The sequence below is a fragment of the Podarcis cretensis genome (assembly GCF_951804945.1).
Source record: "Podarcis cretensis genome assembly, chromosome: 8".
Classification (NCBI taxonomy): Eukaryota; Metazoa; Chordata; class Lepidosauria; order Squamata; family Lacertidae; genus Podarcis; species Podarcis cretensis.
The window spans coordinates 62521401-62537453 of record NC_137177.1 but is presented as its reverse complement, the minus strand read 5'-3'; the positions used below and the strand labels follow the sequence as shown (position 1 = coordinate 62537453).

General features: G+C 39.5%; 1 protein-coding gene across 3 annotated transcripts in view; it reads right to left on the bottom strand.

Moving 5' to 3' along the window:
• Nucleotides 1-16053, bottom strand: part of URI1 (URI1 prefoldin like chaperone) — a 46167-nt gene that overhangs the window by 14829 nt on the left and 15285 nt on the right. For 2 of the 3 annotated variants that reach the window (XM_079988859.1, XM_079988860.1), the window contains exons 2-4: nt 12051-12085; nt 9275-9353; nt 6745-6880 (exon numbers count right to left, since the gene is read on the bottom strand). In XM_079988859.1, coding sequence (XP_079844985.1) covers nt 6745-6880; nt 9275-9353; nt 12051-12085 — 250 coding nt within the window. The remainder of the gene's footprint in view (nt 1-6744; nt 6881-9274; nt 9354-12050; nt 12086-16053) is intronic. The other variant, XM_079988861.1, reaches the window with a different exon arrangement.

Sequence of the window (16053 nt, the reverse complement as noted above, 5' to 3'; positions counted from 1 at the left end):
TGCAGAATGGCATTTAAGTCAACTTGTAACTGGACAATCATGCATAAAATATGCCATCAGTAGATCCAGGGGCTTATTTAAAAGGGAAGAGGCATTCATGGAGTGGCCTTCAATTCAGATGGGGTCAGAGCACAGGGAATGGGGTTAATTCTTTTCCCCACATGGCTTTCTCAATCACGGCTCAATTTGAGCTGCTATTTGCCTCATGTAGGTGGGTGGGGCAGAGGGGGGGAACACAGGTACTGTATGGCAGAGTACTTATATGCCATCCTCACCTCCCAAGAGACAAATAGCAGCTCCACTAGTGGAGTGAGATTCAAAAAACAGATAATTGCTCCCACACTGCTATGGCCTCCATTTGAGCTGGGAGTCCCAGCAGCTGCCATTTGACGAGGAGGAGGAGATAAAGAATGCCAAAATTCTAACAGTGATGCTAAGAGAATCTGTAACTGCTTGTATTTACAGGACCTTTCTGTAGTTTTACATTACTCTATTATCTATGAAAAAGAAAGTACCTATGAAATCAAAGTTAGGGAACCTGCGGCCCTTCAGATGTTGATGGACTAAAACTCCCAGAAGCCACACCCAGCATAGCCAATGGCCAGAGATGGTGAGAATTTAGTTCAGCAACTAGTAGGCCACAGGTTCCACATCCTAGCAGTAAATAAAGCAAGTCCAAGAGCCAGTGAGCGAGTTTTCAAAGTGCTTTCCTCTTCTGATACTGATGTTCAAACTACGTAAAATCTTTTTTAAAAGACTGCACTGAAGATTGCTGTCTGATTTTGTCACCTTTGATAATCTTGGGAAACAGTGGCCTGGCTTTCAGGTGGATTCTGTTGGCTCTGCAATGTCTTGGAAATCCAGCAAAGAAAACAAGCAGCTCAGCCTCACAGATGAGAAACAATGCTTAAAAATCAATTAGTTTAATTAATTAATTTCACAAAGCAGAAAAACTGCAGCATTGGCAGGACACCGATGCCTTTTTGTTTAAGGTTACTAATGAATTATGAAAGCAATGACGAAAGAAATGTGTCACAGTCTCTAGGCTTCTATTGAACTCATGTATACATCAAGCAGCAGAGTTCACTTCACAGTGCTGAAATATCCACAACCCTGATGGATTTTAATATGGCAACCCAGTCAATCCAACTGTGTTCCTGCTTCACATGGCCTGCCTGATTCACAGGGCCCTAAAGCACAGCCCAACATGTTCAGTCCCACTGCATGAGATCTGTATTACAAATATTTGGCTTCACACATACATATCTAATTAAGAAGGAAATGTTGTTTGATAACGGTTGTAAGAAATTAGCTAGTCACTGGTTCTCTTAAACTCATTTGCATGCTGAACCTGATTCTACTAATATACAGACCCTGTGAAAGAGTCCAGAGCACTGTCTAATTTGGAATCAGATTCAGTTCAGCGGCCTGATGAGGTGAGCACAGTGCTTGGAAGAGTAAAGAAAAACTGTAAAAAAGAAGAAGACAAAAATCTAAAATTGTTATACCACTCAACTTTGATCAATAGCCAAAATATAGTCGGCCTATAATTTTTAATCTGTGGAATTAAAACTCAAGTCTTTTGATCAGTCCATCACGATTAAGGTTTTTCATGGGCATGAGACATTGCCTGTCCCTTGAAAACTTGAAAAACAGGGTGTAAATTCCTTAATTAATTAATTAAATAGCACCCATATCAGATCTCAATTAGTTAATAACTGCAATAGTCAAATCTGATACAGAAATTGTTTAAGAAAACTGGACTGGTTTTGCTTGCTTGGTTCTTTCCTTCTGAATATAGAAGACCTATCTGCAAAGTGAATTAAAGAGACATTACAGCGCGTTGGTTGAAAAACTTGAAATGTATGAATTTCCTCCATCAGAAATATTTAGTGTGAATATCTTGTAGCTTCTCTCTATTTTATAATTTTCTTATGCAACTGGTATTTTGAGAATAAACCATCCTCAGTCATGCCATTATACTGCACAAAAGAGAACTCACCACACACATCGTCAAGGCACAATGTATAGCGTAAAAACATGCTAATGCAGCTTTTGGCTGTAGATGCAATTGTGGTCTTCAGTGAGAGTTGGAAAAAATGTAATGAGAGCATTGTTTACCCTAATATGTTGGAGGTGGAGGGCAACACGTCGTGGAGGTACTAAGTCATCAGCAAGAGCTGTTAATTTGACATGTGGGTGTTAAGGCACAGTAAAGAAGTTTCCTTTAATGCAACTTGTTATTTTCTTGCTTTTAAGGGATTGTGTAGGAGGATTTGGCACCTAAGTAACTTTATCTGGGTTTTAAACAAAGCTTTTGTTGGGGGTCTTCAGTATACATTTGAAGAATATTAAAAGCAGTATTTACCTAATAGATTATAATTAGATACTGAGAACAAATACGATTTGCAAGTATGATTTGTAGCTTTGAAAGATTATTTGCTAGCACCCTTCTGTTCTGATCAGGCATTATATCAGAGCTCCACTCTGTGTCAAGAATCAAAGGAACAAATATTCCTTTTTGGATATTATGGAGAGTTTACATGTTTCTGAATGCACTAAGGATGATTTATTTGTCCCTTTAGAAGCAGTTTCTCTCTTTCTCATATCCATATACATACATACACACGTGGGGGGCATATACAGTGGTACCTCGGGTTACATATGCTTCAGGTTACATACGCTTCAGGTTACAGACTCTGCTAACCCAGAAATAGTACCTCGGGTTAAGAACTTTGCTTCAGGATGAGAACAGAAATAGCGCTCTGGCGGCACCGCAGCAGCGGGAGGCCCCATTAGTTAAAGTGGTGCTTCAGGTTAAGAACGGTTTCAGGTTAAGAACGAACCTCCGGAATGAATTAAGTACTTAACCCAAGGTGCCACTGTATGCATGCAGTAATGCATACACTTTTAAAAAGCTTTCTGATAATATGTTTCTTTTCATTTGCAGTGGACTAATTCCTTCAATTGTCATCATCATTATCCAGGGTTATATGACATTTGGAGTTTTCTTTTTAGTGAAATGTAAGCAAGTTTTACCCAAAGGTGAGCCAACTTTCACACATTACAATAAATGGCAAGTTCCATTACCTGAGAGATGGGCAAGTGGAGGTGGGCAGCTAAGAACATACAAAGAGCTCTGCTGTCCACGTAGCCTAGAATCCTGATTTACACAATGGCCAAAACAGATGCTTCCAGAAAGCCTTGCGGCAGGTCAAACAGATCCTGCCCTGCTCATTCACTTACAATTGTATAAGCTTACAATTCAGGACATTCAAACAAGACAGAATTCAGGTGCATCTATAACTAATACAGTATCAAATCAGCAGAACTGTAAATGCCTCACCCTCACCCTCCAAGAAACTCACAGCATTGGAAGTATATTGCTTTTACAACTCTCACCCCAGCATCACCTGCCATCAGCATAAGTCACTCAGGTGGCTCTTACACTACCAGCAAATTCCCCGGCCCCAAGTTCTCAACCTGGACCTTGCTCTCTGAGAAGTCTGCCCTCTGACAGTCAAGGGAACCTGAGTTATCAGACAGAAGAGGGGCCGCTGTCACCAAATATATTACTAGGCTTCCCTCCCCAGTGTTGTCTAACTCCACTTCCATCCCGGGGGCCTACCTACCACTCCCTAGCAACAAAGCAACACCACATGTGGCAATATAAAAGCATTTATTGGAGAGCATCTGGGACAGAGGATCTCCTAAAAGGAAAAGACAACATGCGTTGGATTGTTGGCTAGTCGCTCCAGCAAGATGTGTACCTTGGGTAAGGGCTTGATAGACAGCAGCACAGCAAGTACAGTGTTTCTGATAGCACCAACCCCATGCTAGGGACTCTTTAACTAATTGTGCAACTCTGTGCCACAGGGTTTGTAAGGGTGCAAAAGCTGTCTAGAGCAAGTGGGCTAATGATCTCATGGAGCTGGGAGCACTTTGGTCTCTGCTGCTGGTCTTAGGTGGGATGACTCCCTCATGGTCAGCACAGAATGGGACATGGAGAGAGGTCTGTGGAGAGGGAAGCGGGAAAGAGAGAGAGTACTGAGAAACAGCAGGTGAAGCACATAGTCCCTGAACTTGGATGGACAGTAGTTTTTTGTCTACGAAGTAGGAAGTCAGTTAGAAAAGTGAATAGAATCACCTGAGGCTCTGCCAGTGTTGATGTCTGTTTCCTTCCTCCCCATAGGTTGTAGTGGACACTGGGTTCAGCTCCATGCACCAGGGCAGTGAGCCTGCACAGCCAAAGTGTTAACGACTGTTTGACCAACAGTGGCAATGGGTGGACTGGATCACCTGGCCTGTACCAACAGAGAGCTTACCTGCCTGTGTCACCAAGTGACTCTCCTGGTGTGGGGGCACTAACTTCCCACTGTTGCTGGGGGAGGGGGGAAAGTTAGAGGGAAAAGTTCAGAAAATGCTATTTTCAAACATATCAAACGGGGCAAGACATGCTCCCTTTCTTACCTGTGTGGTGTGCTTCATCCTGACACCCACACAGATTTTGCAACGGCATGTTGTGGTTCTAAGATGAAAAGTGTTTGCAGTGTGCTTAAGTTTCCCTCTGTGTTCTGAGGCCAGCTTTTTGCTGTGAAGTATGTTTTCTGCATAGTTTCCTATCATCAGAAATGACTCTTGGAGCTCCAAATGCGTACAACATGGAGTCAGAGACACATAGCTCCATGCTATGTGCCTTATCATCTGTGCAGTCACTTTCCTTTGTGGGGTTTATATAGTGGTGGTGATGTGCTGTCACTGGATGCTGCGTTACACCATATCCTATGCAATGTTGAGGCCAGGAAGCAGGATGGCTTTTTTCCCCATTCATCCTGCCAGACTATTTGCACCAGGGCTGGTATAAACTGTTATTATTGGTATAAACTGTTATAATTGCCACAGAGGCTTCTAAGCAGTTTACAAATATAAAAGCGATTACAAAAATAGAAACATTCAATTTAAAAACACAATAAAAGAATTCCATCAAAACATTAAAATAAACACCCACAGTTAAAATGTACAATAAAACAAGCCAATTAGAACAGCACAACAATTAGGACCAGTTGAAACAGCAATAAAAGAAATAGGATCAGATCAGTGGATGCTTATCTAAACAGGTATGTCTTCAAGAGCTGGCCAAATGCCAATACTGAGGTACCTTTTAGCAAAACATTGGTGCGACCAGTGAAAAAGTCCTCCTCTGTGTTACCACAAGCCAATAACCACCAGCCTATGGCAAAATTAACAAGTTCCATTAGTGCCCTTACCAAGCAATGGAGGGAAAGTCCAGGTCTTTCAGGTAACCTGGCCCAAGGCTGTTTAGGGCTTTATATGGAAGTAGCAGAACCTTAAAGCTGGATAGGTAGTTAAGCAGCAGCTATGCAGATCTGATTGCACTGGGATGTTATGTGCTTGCAAAGAGGCACCTCTGACCATCTAAGCTGCAACATTCTGGACATCTGACGATAAGATTGAAGATAAATAGGATACATGTTCCATCCTTGTACCACCCATGTTCTACCTATAATTCCATCCTGTTTTAGCTGTTCAGCCTGTGTATCATTCATGCTAGTGGTATATCTCAAGTTCTGCCAGCACAGCAGGGCTTTCACAAATTCTGTTTTTCTGTTTGCCAGTGTGCTTTCAGTATAGGTTGTGCCCTTAATACTGTTATAAAACCATTATAAAGCCTTATAATTCTTATAGTCTATAGACTGCTTCTTAAAAGAAGAAAATGTTAACAATGAACAATTCTTTGAGAGACAAAGGATCAAACTCAGGATGAAGAGATCAAACTTTTATCTGCCTGGAATAATTTTATTTATGGGTGAATTAAAAAAAAAAATACATTTCAATGCAGCTTTTCTTTAAGAGAAGAACCAAGATGTCCTACAAAAATTAAAACAATCTAGCATGCCCCCAACTATACATAAGATACAGAAGCAGTATAATAAATAATAAATGAAAACAGACCATATAAAAATCCTATTTCATGATCCTTCATTTACGGCAGTCAGTTTTATGCAGAGAAAGGAGACCAAGGGGATAAAGGGTCTGGAAACGGTTGATGGCAGTGAATATGTTTAGCCTGGAGAAGAGAGGACTGAGAGGTGACACGAGAGCTATCTTCAAATACCTGAAGCACTGTCACATAGAAGATGGAGCAAGCTCACTTTCTGCTGCTCCAGAGGGGAGCAACCAAACCAAGGGATTCAAATTACCAGAAAGATTAACTTTCTGACGGTAAAAGTTGTTTGACAATGGAATGGACTACCTCAAAAGGTGGTGGACTCTCCTTCACTTGAGATTTTTAAGCATGGCTTGGATTGCCATCTGTCAGGGATTCTTTAACTGTGATTCCTGCAATGCAGGGGACTGGAATAGATGACCCTTGGGGTCGCTTCCAATTCTACAATTCTATGATTCTGTGACTATGCCAATATTTGTATTGAAGGCTGCCTACTGTAATTTACAGTTGAGAAGTATTACAGTACTATATGTTAATGCAATCAGTATTGCCATTTCATGATTTCATTTGAAGCATTGCATCATAAGTTCATTCTGATGTGCACACCCTGAAGTTCGATTATGCAGTAATTTGCAAAGCTAGAGTTCTTTTATTTTAATTTGTTACATGTTAACACAATAAAGCACTCCTTTTTAAACTTTTCATTTAGACCTTTTTTTGAACCACACCTCAACATAAGATTTTAACGATTTTCTCGATCTTAGTAAGATACTTACGTTTTTTTCTGTGCTCCACTAGACTGCTGGCCTGCTTTGCTGAACATTTTGCAAACCAGTTATCCCCAAGAAGAACTGTGATCTCATTAGTGTGAACCAGTCTTCCTGGCATGAAAGCAAGGGGACCAAAAGGTACCTGTCAGAAGAACAAAGCAATGGTAAAGAAGATGAAAGGAAGTCTACCTTGTGCAATACTAAGAAACATCCAGTCCTATATCTCATCAATGGCTAGTACGAGAGCTTGCTGGCAGTCTTAAAGCTTCAGGATACCAATTGGCAGTCATGGTATAATATAAGATTTTAATTAATCAATGACAGTGTTAATTAATCCCTAGCTTTCATGACTGTCTAATTATTTTTCTATCCATGTTTTATCATTAGCTACCCTCACATTATTTGGCACCAAGATCCAGATCAACTGCACCACAAATGTAGAGTCTGCTCAAACTTACAAAGTCAGGTCTAGGGAGCCAATCATGCTCAGACATAAGAGCATAGTTAAGAGCCTGCTGGATCAGGCCAACTGCCCATTTAGTTCTGACCAACCAGATGCCCATGGGAAGCCCGAAAGCAGGAACTGAGTACAATAGCACTCTCCATAATTGTGATTCCCAAAAACTGGCATTCAGAAGCATGATATCTCCAACAGTAGAAGTAAAACATAGCCAGGCATGTTTGAAGTTATAGGAGCATCTACTTAGCCAACAACCTTTTCCACGCGAGAAAGCTGGCACCTAGAAGAGACACTGGTTTCTCAGAAACTGGACATAAAATTAACTTTTAAATGGATTCATATGAGCAAACCGTTTAATGCAGATCTACCAACATCCAATGTACTGCTCTCTTGAAAGGTGCATGACAAGAGCAAGTCAGGAGTCAGGGGATGATTGGACTTTAACAGCAAGGATTGGTCTGGGTCCTACCAATCACTCTTAAATCTTACAGGACAATAATGAAACTGACCAAGCAATCGGTGTGTGGTGGTGGGGACTCTTAGGGCCATAATAACTTCAGTTTATTTTATATTATCAAGCAAGCAGGTCTCAGTTTCAGCTAATTTTGTAGCAAACGAGAACAAAAGTCTTTCCGTGGAAACTTCTTTAATGCAACACAAGTACAACAGATTATTATTATTATTATTATTATTATTTAAATATAGCTTGCTTTTATGTTCCCAGATGAGTTGCACCATAAAACCAGGAAGTAAATTAAGGACACGTGATGTGTGCACATTGCTGAGTCATGAAATTGACATTATCTTCTAATGTTCCATCCATTAGCATTTTAGTTAAAAATCCTCAAGGTAGAGAATGTTATGTGTCATTACTAACATCTTGAACTCTGTGATTACACTGAAATACTGAATTTGAAATCTTTGACAATTAGTCCAAATTCAAAAGCATATAGATCCCAACAAGAGTAAAAGTCCAAGTGAGATATCCTAGGAACGGAAGGAACAAGAAAATATCCCTTTGGTTTCCATGAAACAAAAAACTAGCTTTTTATACAAATCAATACCCACAACTTAAAACTCAGGAAATACGATTACTTGCTTGCTTCTCCACCTCACAGGAAATTAGTGTGTATTGCAGGTTTAATTATAGGTTTCAATAAAATAAACAGGCTCTATCAAACGTGTTTGATTTTGTCTTAGTACATCTGTCAAAAATTTGGAGATTATAATTTATTATAGATTTCAAGAAACAAGACAGGAATAGGAAAACATACATTTAAACACTGCCTAGAATCAATCATTGCTAACTACAATACCTTCATTACTGTATTTATTTCTTTATTAAACAGATCCTGCACCTTCCAAAAAAAGGAGCCCAGGGCAGCAAACATGTCAATACTAAAACAATTCCATTAAAACTTCTTTAAAATACTTTAAAACCTTCTAAAAAACAGTTTAAAGACTCCTAAAAGCAATCACGTACTCCCAAATTAATAATTTCAGGGTGAACAGGGACAGAACTTTCAACCATCAAATGTCTGTGTAGACAGGAATGTTTTCAAATTTCTTCTAAAAGTTAATAGGGAGGGAGACTGGAAATCGACACACCTCACTAGGGAGGGCATTCCCTGTCACAGTTCTTCACCAACTGAACAATGCCTTACCTAATTGGTCCCCTACCTTTGCAAAGGTTGAAGTGGTCAGTCAGAGCCAATCCAAAGCAAGTGCAAATAGCTCTAGCACAGATATGATGTTCCAAATCTAACAACCTTTAGATAGTCACAAGCACTTCATGGGCTAATTGAATCCTTCTTGGAGCGAAGTGTAGTGCAATGTTATGTCTGCACCAGTGTTAACATTATACATCATTAGCTTAAACCATTGTCTGCAAACCCTAACCATGGTTGCATTGTACCAGGGTTGCCTATGGAAAGGGAAAATGTGTGAAAAGGAGAAGGAAAAAAGCAGTGTACAAACCACAGGACAACTCCTGGTTAGCAGTTTGTGCAACGCTATCTGCAGTGGGCCATAATAAAAAGGGCTGCCTATAATTCCACTGAACTAAATAGTACCTACCATGATATCATAAGAGAGTCTGTCAGGCAATGTGCCAAGTCGTTCCTGAAGAGCTTCATAGTCACTCTCCACCTTCTTCCTGTTGGCAGAATTCAAACCATGTTACTTTCAATCCCAACAGACTTTAAGAACAAGGTACATAAGTTTGCTAATTACTTTTCAGTTGGGGTTTGAATATAAAAGCAGAGAGAGAAATTGCCATGGTTCAGAGAATGCAAAGACCCTGTTGTGAATACTTTCAAGGCATTACTAAATTCCCTATTGTAAAATGGGTGTGTGAAAATAATGTGAACAATACCACAAATGTACATTGTCCATGCAGGGAAAATGATTCTTAGAAGACAGCTATCTTAAATATGATAGCGTAAGACCAAGTTCTATTGGGCTGCAATCCTATACCCATTTACCTGGGCATAAACCCTACTGAATTCAATAGGACTTACTTCTGAGTAGAAGTATATATATCTCGAGAGACAGAGAGACTTGTCGTTTGTGATTTGGGACTCATTTCTTAAGGATGGCATATCTGGCTGTTTTGGAGGTTTGATGTTTAAATCAATAGAATTACAAATGAATTTTAAAGGGGTTTGTGCAGGGAAGAGATAAAAGGTCTTCATTTGTGCAACTGTTCTCTTTGCCTGGCATGATCACAACACAGTCTGCAAGGCAGTAAGAGACAACAACTGCAGTGAAACGATGATGCTTAGCCCATTCAGCTAAAACCATTTACCTTGAGCCATAGCTTTGTGGATGGGTACTGGGCACAGTGCCTATCAGGTCAATAGATTCCTTACTCTATACTCATGCTTCCCTACTTATAAATATTTTAAACAAATAAAATAAATAAACTGACCACCTAGGTTACTAGTCTGAGGGAAGAAACAGGCAGATCATGATAAGGCCTTAACCAACACAACACAGAACCAGACATTCCCAGAAAATCAGATCTGTGACACTCCATCTGTAAAACTATGAGTACATTATTACAAAACTTAGAACTGAATACCTGAAAGGGATGGGAGTGGTAAGTTGCACAAAAGCCACAGTAACAGTGCTATGCCTGCATGTGTGAGCAAGGCCCCCTTACCATATAGAGGAATATGTGGGGACCTTTTAAATTGTTGTTTTGAAAGTGCTTTTCAAAATATTTTATAGGGATATTTTATCCTGAGAATGTTTCTGGCTGTGTATGTCAAAATATTTGCAAAACTCATCTACCTTCCACTTTCTTGTGCATTTTGGTTGCCTGTTTGCATCCACTGTTGCCATGATCCACTACTGTTTTGAGTGAGAGATGGAGACCAGGGAATAAATCTCCTTCGCCCAAGCAACCATGGTGATGCCCCTGCCTTACCACTTTACACTGGCAATTCCACTCACTGATAGCACTGCATGGCAAGACTTTCATCCTATGCAGCTATGCATAACCAGTTGGCGCAGCATAGGGATGCACGTTCAGATGAGCACCCAATTTTAGAAAGGAGCAGAGGAAGCTGCCTTATGGAAGACCACTCTATTGGTCCATCTAGCTCAGCCCTGTCAATTCTGAATGGATGTGACTCTTTCAGAGTCTCAGGGAGAGATCTTTTTATTTTATAGTGGGCACCACTATAATATCCATCTTATTGGAAATTAATGTGGTTTCTGAATTTTAAACATTAGCAAAGCATAATAGTTTTAGACCATTTTCTACAAACCAATAGTCACAATTTAATATGATGAGGTGTAAAGATGGCCTTGATTCCCCTTTCCCCCCATTCTTCTTATCCATGGCTTGCAACTTATGTGCATTTAAACTATTTTTAAAAACCCAAACATTTTATTACACACACAAACTATAAATTATTTGCTCAGAGGTCTTTCGGGCATGAAGAAAAAGCCTCTTAAAATAAATTTAAAATATAATATGCTTGATGGTGTATAACCAAAGTTTAATCTCTCCACTAAAAGGGGCAGTTGCTGTGATTTTGCAATAACCCTGCAGACAATAATCAAGAAGGCTCCTGTTGTTCTCTCCGTAAAATCCTGGTAAACGCAGCATGGATGTAGCATAATTTGGTATCTGTTAAGATCAAGTGTTATCTCTCTATAACTCATACAAAATCGTTCACCATTAAATATACCTTTTCCTGTCAGATACTCATATGAAACTTTCATTTACCCAAGATGGTTCCTATTAACTAAAAAAGCATCACATTAAATGAGCAACAAAGACAGGCCAGGGATAATATTTTAAGGGATAATAATCTCTCTGAAGTCTCACGTTTACCTAAGGCTTTAAACTAATATATTTTCATTGCAATTGGATAAAATGGGAAAAGGCTATTATCTATCTTGAAGCCAATGGACCCCTTTATAAATTGCAGACCTGATTTTTCAAAGTTCTTCTTATCCACACGTTTTGGATACTTCCCAAGACCATTTCAGTGCCCAACCACACTGCATTTTACTGTCACTTTAGCTTTCTTGGAACAGAAACAAAAATATATAGTTGTTCTTTGTAGATTTATAGACTTAAGCCTTTCTATATGATTACTCTGGGTGGGGAAAGGGGGAATTAGTGTGTGTCTTTTTAAAGAGACATGCAGATTTAAAGTATGATTATATAGTGCATTAGAGCATCACAGAAATGCAGAGGGTGCATTTCAATAAGCCAGGACAAGATCAAAATTATGTACCAAAATATAGCATTATTTGAATTTGGTCAATTTTCTAAAGACACACGTAGAGTATTTTATTGGTATTTTAGGCATGCAAGCAAACATTTTTCACTTACCAGTGCTGAATTTTTTCTTGGCAGCTAGTGACCACCTGTCATTAAAACAGATAACTGCTCATGAAAAAACAAGGCTAAGCACACAGCTGCAAACTCAATGTTTCAGAAACTAGAGCAGACGCTTTACAGATCTGGTGGCGTCTCACTATACATTTTTATTTGTCAGCGCAAAGGCGCGCGAACGTTCGTTCTTAAGCAGCCCACTTTATCACAATGCTCTAATCCAAACTGATAACCATAGAATAAATTACACCTTCCCCAACTCATATTTTGATACAATGCATGCTCCATAACGACGAGATGACACATGATACAAGATAAAACCAGCATTTTGTACAATCTACACATCTGTTTTCAATGTTACATGCTTTGCAGAATAAAGCAAATATAATTTATAAGAGGAGTTCATGTTTGCTGTTTGTTTAAAACAGAATCACCCATAAAAACATTTTTCTTCATTAATACAACTCTAAACTGTAATCTGACCTTCAGTTTCACCCTGGTGCAATAAACATCTGATTAATCATATAAAAAAAACAATGTGAACTTTGATTACAATTTGAGAAACATAATATATACACATACACAAAAGTGAATATTATAACATCCATCAATTTACAGACTTCTGGAAAGAGGAATATTATTTAATCCAAAATACATTAGAAGACCAGGTTCTTGTCACTATTTAAACAATAAAAAACCCCCCACAAAACACATGAAAGTTTTAGATCCCACTATTTACACTACCAACATTTTAAAGCATTCAAATATGATAAACACATTCTGGGCTTTGAACACTAATAATAAATAATAATAGTAATGACAATACCCGAGTTCAAAACTCCCTCATAGTGACAAAGGAATCTATTCATATATACAAGGTATGGGAGGAGAGGGTTTTACCATTCCCTTTATTGTATCTTGGAGGTATAATGTATATATAAGAGCTGTTCCAGTTGTTCTCAAGATAGTGGGACACATTTGTAGAAGGAGAGAAGAGCATTTCTGGTATTCATCAAGCTAAATGCACACACAAAACCATACTTAAATTGTTAACAGTGTAAAGCTGCATTGCCTCTGAATAGTTTACAAAACAATGTGAACACAGGAGACGGAGTTACGATACTTGTTGGACAGTGAGTCATTATCTAATACAGGGGTTGCCAATGTAGTAACCTCCAGATGTTTTGGACAACAACCCCCATCAGGTCCAGCCAGCAAGGCCAATGGTCAGGGATGATGGGAGTTGTAGTCCATAACATCTGGAGGACACCACATTGACTACCCCAATCTAATAAATGCCTGTCTCACATAATGGTGACAGCAGCACTTTCTCAAGTACAAAATATTATATCATGCGCTCCTGGGAAATGAGCTATCTACACAACATAAATACAACTTTGAAGGAAGTTGGTAAGACTATATGCAACATATGAGAAACAATAGGTAATCAGTTGTGCTGAAAGGTCTTTGGCCCCTTAAAATGTGTGCATGCATCTAAAGACGCAATCAGGAATGGGACCACAACATGTAAGCAAGGGGCTTTACTCCCCCCCCCCCCCCGCACGGCAGCCTCCATAAAAATAATTTTCCCCATCTCCCAAACTGCTACAGTCAAACCTCGGTTCTCGAACGGCTCTGTTTTCAAACATTTCAGTTCCTGAACGCCAAAAACGCAGAAGTAAATGCTCTGGTTTTCGAACATTTTTTGGAACCTGAACATCCAACGAAACTTCCATTTTGAGTTTCCCTATTGAATTGAGGCTTCCACTTTCAGAAGTCGAATGGTATTCCAGAACGTATTACGTTTGAAAACCGATGTCCCACTGTATTTTCACCCAGAGGGAAGTTACAGATTCAAATAGCTCCCTCAACTATTGTCTGTTAGGAACTGCAGGTGACACTTCTGAACATGGATAGGGACTCTTCAGCACTCTGAATCTCCTTCTTTCCATCGCAGTTCTTGTACCTCCACTCCCAAAATGCTTCTTCATAAGGTAAGAAATGCTCCAGTAGCCAAAGCAATAAAAGGAAGGTATGTTCAGTGGAGGAAATACAGAGTGTCCCAGCTAGGGAGCAGAAGGGTTTGCATATATGCAAATAGCTTTATGGACCACAGACTGTATATCAGAAGCAAATATATACCAATTTTACTCTGAGGATTGTGAAACCTCTGCATGTAGAAGGAACTTAATAAAGTAACTCATACTTATTTCCAATCTGAATATAGGGTTTCACAAATCATATTTACAAATATTTGTTTCTCATGTACCCACAAACAAGCTAATATGTGAAAGCAACTACTGGGAACATTTGCCAGAAAAATAATGTTTTATCTTCAATGTTCCATGAAAGCACAGGTGCAGATGGTTTCTTTGTAAAGAGGGACTGATGGGGCTTGGCAAAACTATGAAGATTTGGCTTATATTCAGATACTCCAAGGTAGATTGTAGACTGAGCCTGAGTGAAGTTTGCACAATCCACTTAAAAATGTAAAGCAATATTACTTTCATAAAATCCCATCAATTTGTTGTAAACTTGTCATTTTTGTACATGAAGAGGCAGAAAGAATCATCCTATTCTATGCCATACACTATAAAAATTGTGTATCTGAAAACAAATGTAGCTGACATAGATGTGTTCTACTGTATTTAATTTTTTCCCTTCTAAAATCAGAGTTCCTTAATAGATTTTTTGGAAAAGAATGAGGCAACTATTCATTACTTCCAGCAGAATAAATCAAAATAAGAATTTAATGTCCTCAGATAAGAGCTGTTGTAGCTCATTGGTTGGTCTAGCATTGTTGCCAAGATAATAAACTACAATCTAGGAGGTTGCTGGTTCAAATCTTGCCTCAGTTGCAAGCCACTGACTCCATTTCAGACACCCTGTAAATGGATTTTAGGTTTATGCATTTCCTCCTCTCTCTCTCTTAGTGATTCACCATAACTTCTTCCATATAGTCAACCACAATATCGAAACTACGCAAACAATGGTTACCACAAACCATAGTTTGTCATAGCTAGTGCACAAATTGTGGTTTCAGATTTGGATGGGTGGGGGAACTAGGGCGAACAATACTTATGGCAAACTAAATTCAGAATCAGGAAGTAAGGGACAGAATCAAAGTGCATGAAGAAATCAGAAAGTAGGTAGCATACAAACCCAGGTTTGAGAAATACCGATGCCACTGACTGGCAGTGGTTCTGCAGGGATTCAGGCAGGAGTCTCTCGCAGCCTCACCTGGAGATGCCATTGGGGACTGAGCCTGGGACATTCTGCATGCAGGATGGAAGCTCTGCTAGTGAGCTGTGGCCCTTCCTCCCTACCCTGCCTGCTCCTCCTCCTCCTCCCCCCACTACACTGAATCAGCTCAGACACATGGGAGCACACAGTAATGTTTTCTTGCTAGAGTGGCTTTTTCTTGCTACAGTGGTGATTCCAACTAAATATCAGGAAGAACTTTCTGACAGTAAGAGCTTCTTTGACAATGGAAGAGACTCTCAGAAGAGGTGGTGGACTCTCCTTCCTAGGAGGATTTTAAATGGAGGTTGGATGGCCATCTGTCATGTATGATTCCTGCATTGCAGGGGGTTCGACTAGATAACCCTTGGGGTTCCTTCAAACTCTACAATTCTATGATTCTATGGAACTCAAAGTATATTCACAGCATGAATGAACTGGCTGATTTCTCAGCATTATGTGGGTAGTAACACTGGCCTACCTTACAGGACTGTAATAAGGATTATTAGAATAATATGCTACATAAATACTGCCATTACTACTACTACTGTTATGGGCTGTACAATGAAAAGGTTTGGGAAGTTGGCATTGAACAACACTAAAAATGTTTATGAAACCTTTTAAGAAAGTACCAGCTCAAGTGCCCCATTTCCAGAAAGGGAAACAGGAAGCTTTCCATTCCCAATGCTTGACTTTCCAAGCATGAAGTGAGCTAAAGGCACAAAAGCAAAAGCCCTGCAAACCGTGAAGTGCAGCGTGT